The 2,291-nt window shown below is 35.2% G+C and overlaps 1 protein-coding gene across 1 annotated transcript in view; it reads left to right on the top strand.

Annotated features, from left to right (window-relative positions):
* Window positions 1–2,291, top strand: part of adamtsl4 (ADAMTS-like 4) — a gene marked incomplete in the record, with an annotated part of 97,969 nt that overhangs the window by 20,597 nt on the left and 75,081 nt on the right. The window contains 1 exon segment of the mRNA XM_014004705.1: window positions 1,990–2,053. Coding sequence (XP_013860159.1) covers window positions 1,990–2,053 — 64 coding nt within the window.

The raw sequence follows: 2,291 nt of genomic DNA on the forward strand, positions 1-2,291 counted from the left end.
TAAATTATTATTTTTTGATTGAATTTATTTTTTGTTTGGTTGAAAAAAATATTTTTGATTAAAATTATTTTTTTTGATTGAAGATGCTTTTTGTTTGATTGAATAATAAAAACACAAATTTACCTCCATAGAACACAACCCATCACAGCTGCACGCTGTTATTAGAAAAAATATTTTTTGGAGAAGTCACCTCCCAATAAATGTCATTTTGTAAAATCTAACTGCTCACTTTTACTCAGTACTTTTACTTTTAATACTTAAGTGGATTTTGTGTCAGAAACTTACTTTTGATACTTAAGTACAAAAGAATTCAGATACTTTAAGACTTTTACTCAAGTAATATTTTTAGAGAAGACTTTAACTTTTACCAAAGTATTTTTATGATAAAATACTTGTACTTTTACTCAAGTATCACTTTGAGGTACTTTATACAACACTGTGTGTACAGTATCTTAGTGATGCTTGTACAAGTATCTTATAAAATTACTTCATTAAAAGTTATTCTCCTCTAAGAATATTACAGCATCTTATTTATTGTACTTAAATTTCTGACATAAAGTGTATTTGAGTATTAAAAGTAAAATTAATGAGTGCTGATGTTATGATTTCCAAAATGACATTTACTGGGAGGTAATAAATCTTATAACATAACTCATCCCTGTTATTTTCCCTTTTAAATGGTGCCACAAAAGGAACATGCATCTTGGGGATGAGCAGCAGAGAAAATGACATGAGAAGATTCTGCTTGTTTTGAGCTTCTGGTTGCTCCAGGTGCTGACAACCAGGTGTTCTGTTACTTTATGTGCTGAGTTTATATCTCTGCCACACTAGTCTTCATACGAGGCTACATGTCTGAAATGTGATTTGTGTCATACAGGTGTGATGGATCGTACACTTCAATAGATCAGGACTATTCAACTAAATCACTCGGGGGGGGGGGGGGGGCACCAACAGCTGAGGGGCCGAACATCCAGCAATTAAATCATTATGTAAATAAACCAAGTATTACAAAGATCTGTTACCTTTGAAAGAGTTTATTTTGCTGCATTTAATCATGGATACAACAGAACCCTGTCACCTTTGGTCACTCACGGACCGGATGTGGCCCCGGGGCCGCCATTTGTACTTCTCATCAAATCACATTTAAACTCACTCTATCAAAAAGGCACCATATATCTGGGCAGATTACCATCCAGAATGAAACAAGAGGAATGAAACTATTTTTAAAATGTAAGGAGTAAAAGTAAAGTCATGACTCCAGTAAAGTTTACACAACCACACTTCTAAAAAGTATTTGTACCTTGTAACTTTACACCTCTGAAGGTTTGCAGGAATTTAAAAAAAAGGTTTGTTTTTACAACTTTTGGCGAAAAAATAGTCTAAAAGTCAGAGTGATGTCATCACTCAGTTGAACATTTTGTGGTAAAGTTTTCAAAAATCCCAAACTTGAACTGTGATTGTGGAGAAAAAACTTTTTAAACAGAATAACCACCGAATGGAATTAATAATCAGCATAGTTCGTTTCCATCGCAGCTCACTTGAATATAAAACCCAAAGCATATAAACAGCAGACAGCGAGCGTGGTTGTGAGTGTGTGTGTGTCCTCAGCGTGTGCATGGGCCTGCTGCTTAAACCCATCTGTTTGTTCGCGTCTCCTTGGACTCCTCAGACTGATTGGGGGATTTTTGTGCCTTCATGGAGGGAAAAACAAGAAACTTTTGTTCACTAACCTCTCACAGCCCAAACACCACCTTTAGAGGGAAACAAGTGTCAGAATGAGTTCCTGAAATAAACTTAGGTCACTGGAACACGTGACGGGGTGTTAACCCAGCACCTCTGACAGAGAATAATGGAGGCCTCTGTGAGTTTTAACATGATTTTACCGTATGTTCATGTTTAGGTCATGGAATAATCATAAGCTTCATAAAGAACCTCATTCAGAAAGCTGTTTGTTTTTAAATCGTCTTTTTTTTGTTCTTCCTCCCTCAGGCTCTATGTGCTGTGGGGCTTTGTGGTGGTCACGACCTCCGTGACCAAGACTGCCAAGAGGAAGGTGAGTCATCAGATCGCTCCGTTAACTGTGGGGTACCGTTTGTAAAGTTACAGTCGAAAATTACCACCAATATTTTTGTTTTATTTAGCCTTTTATAAGAAAAAAAGAACAGATATATTTTTCTAGGTCTGTTTTTTACCACATGATTCATACATTTATAAATGTCATAGTTTATAAACTAAATATTTAACTTACAAATTAAATATTTAGTTAATAAGCTAAATATTTAACTTGTGAC

Source organism: Austrofundulus limnaeus, unplaced genomic scaffold (assembly GCF_001266775.1).
Source record: "Austrofundulus limnaeus strain Quisiro unplaced genomic scaffold, Austrofundulus_limnaeus-1.0 Scaffold26, whole genome shotgun sequence".
Lineage (NCBI taxonomy): Eukaryota > Metazoa > Chordata > Actinopteri > Cyprinodontiformes > Rivulidae > Austrofundulus > Austrofundulus limnaeus.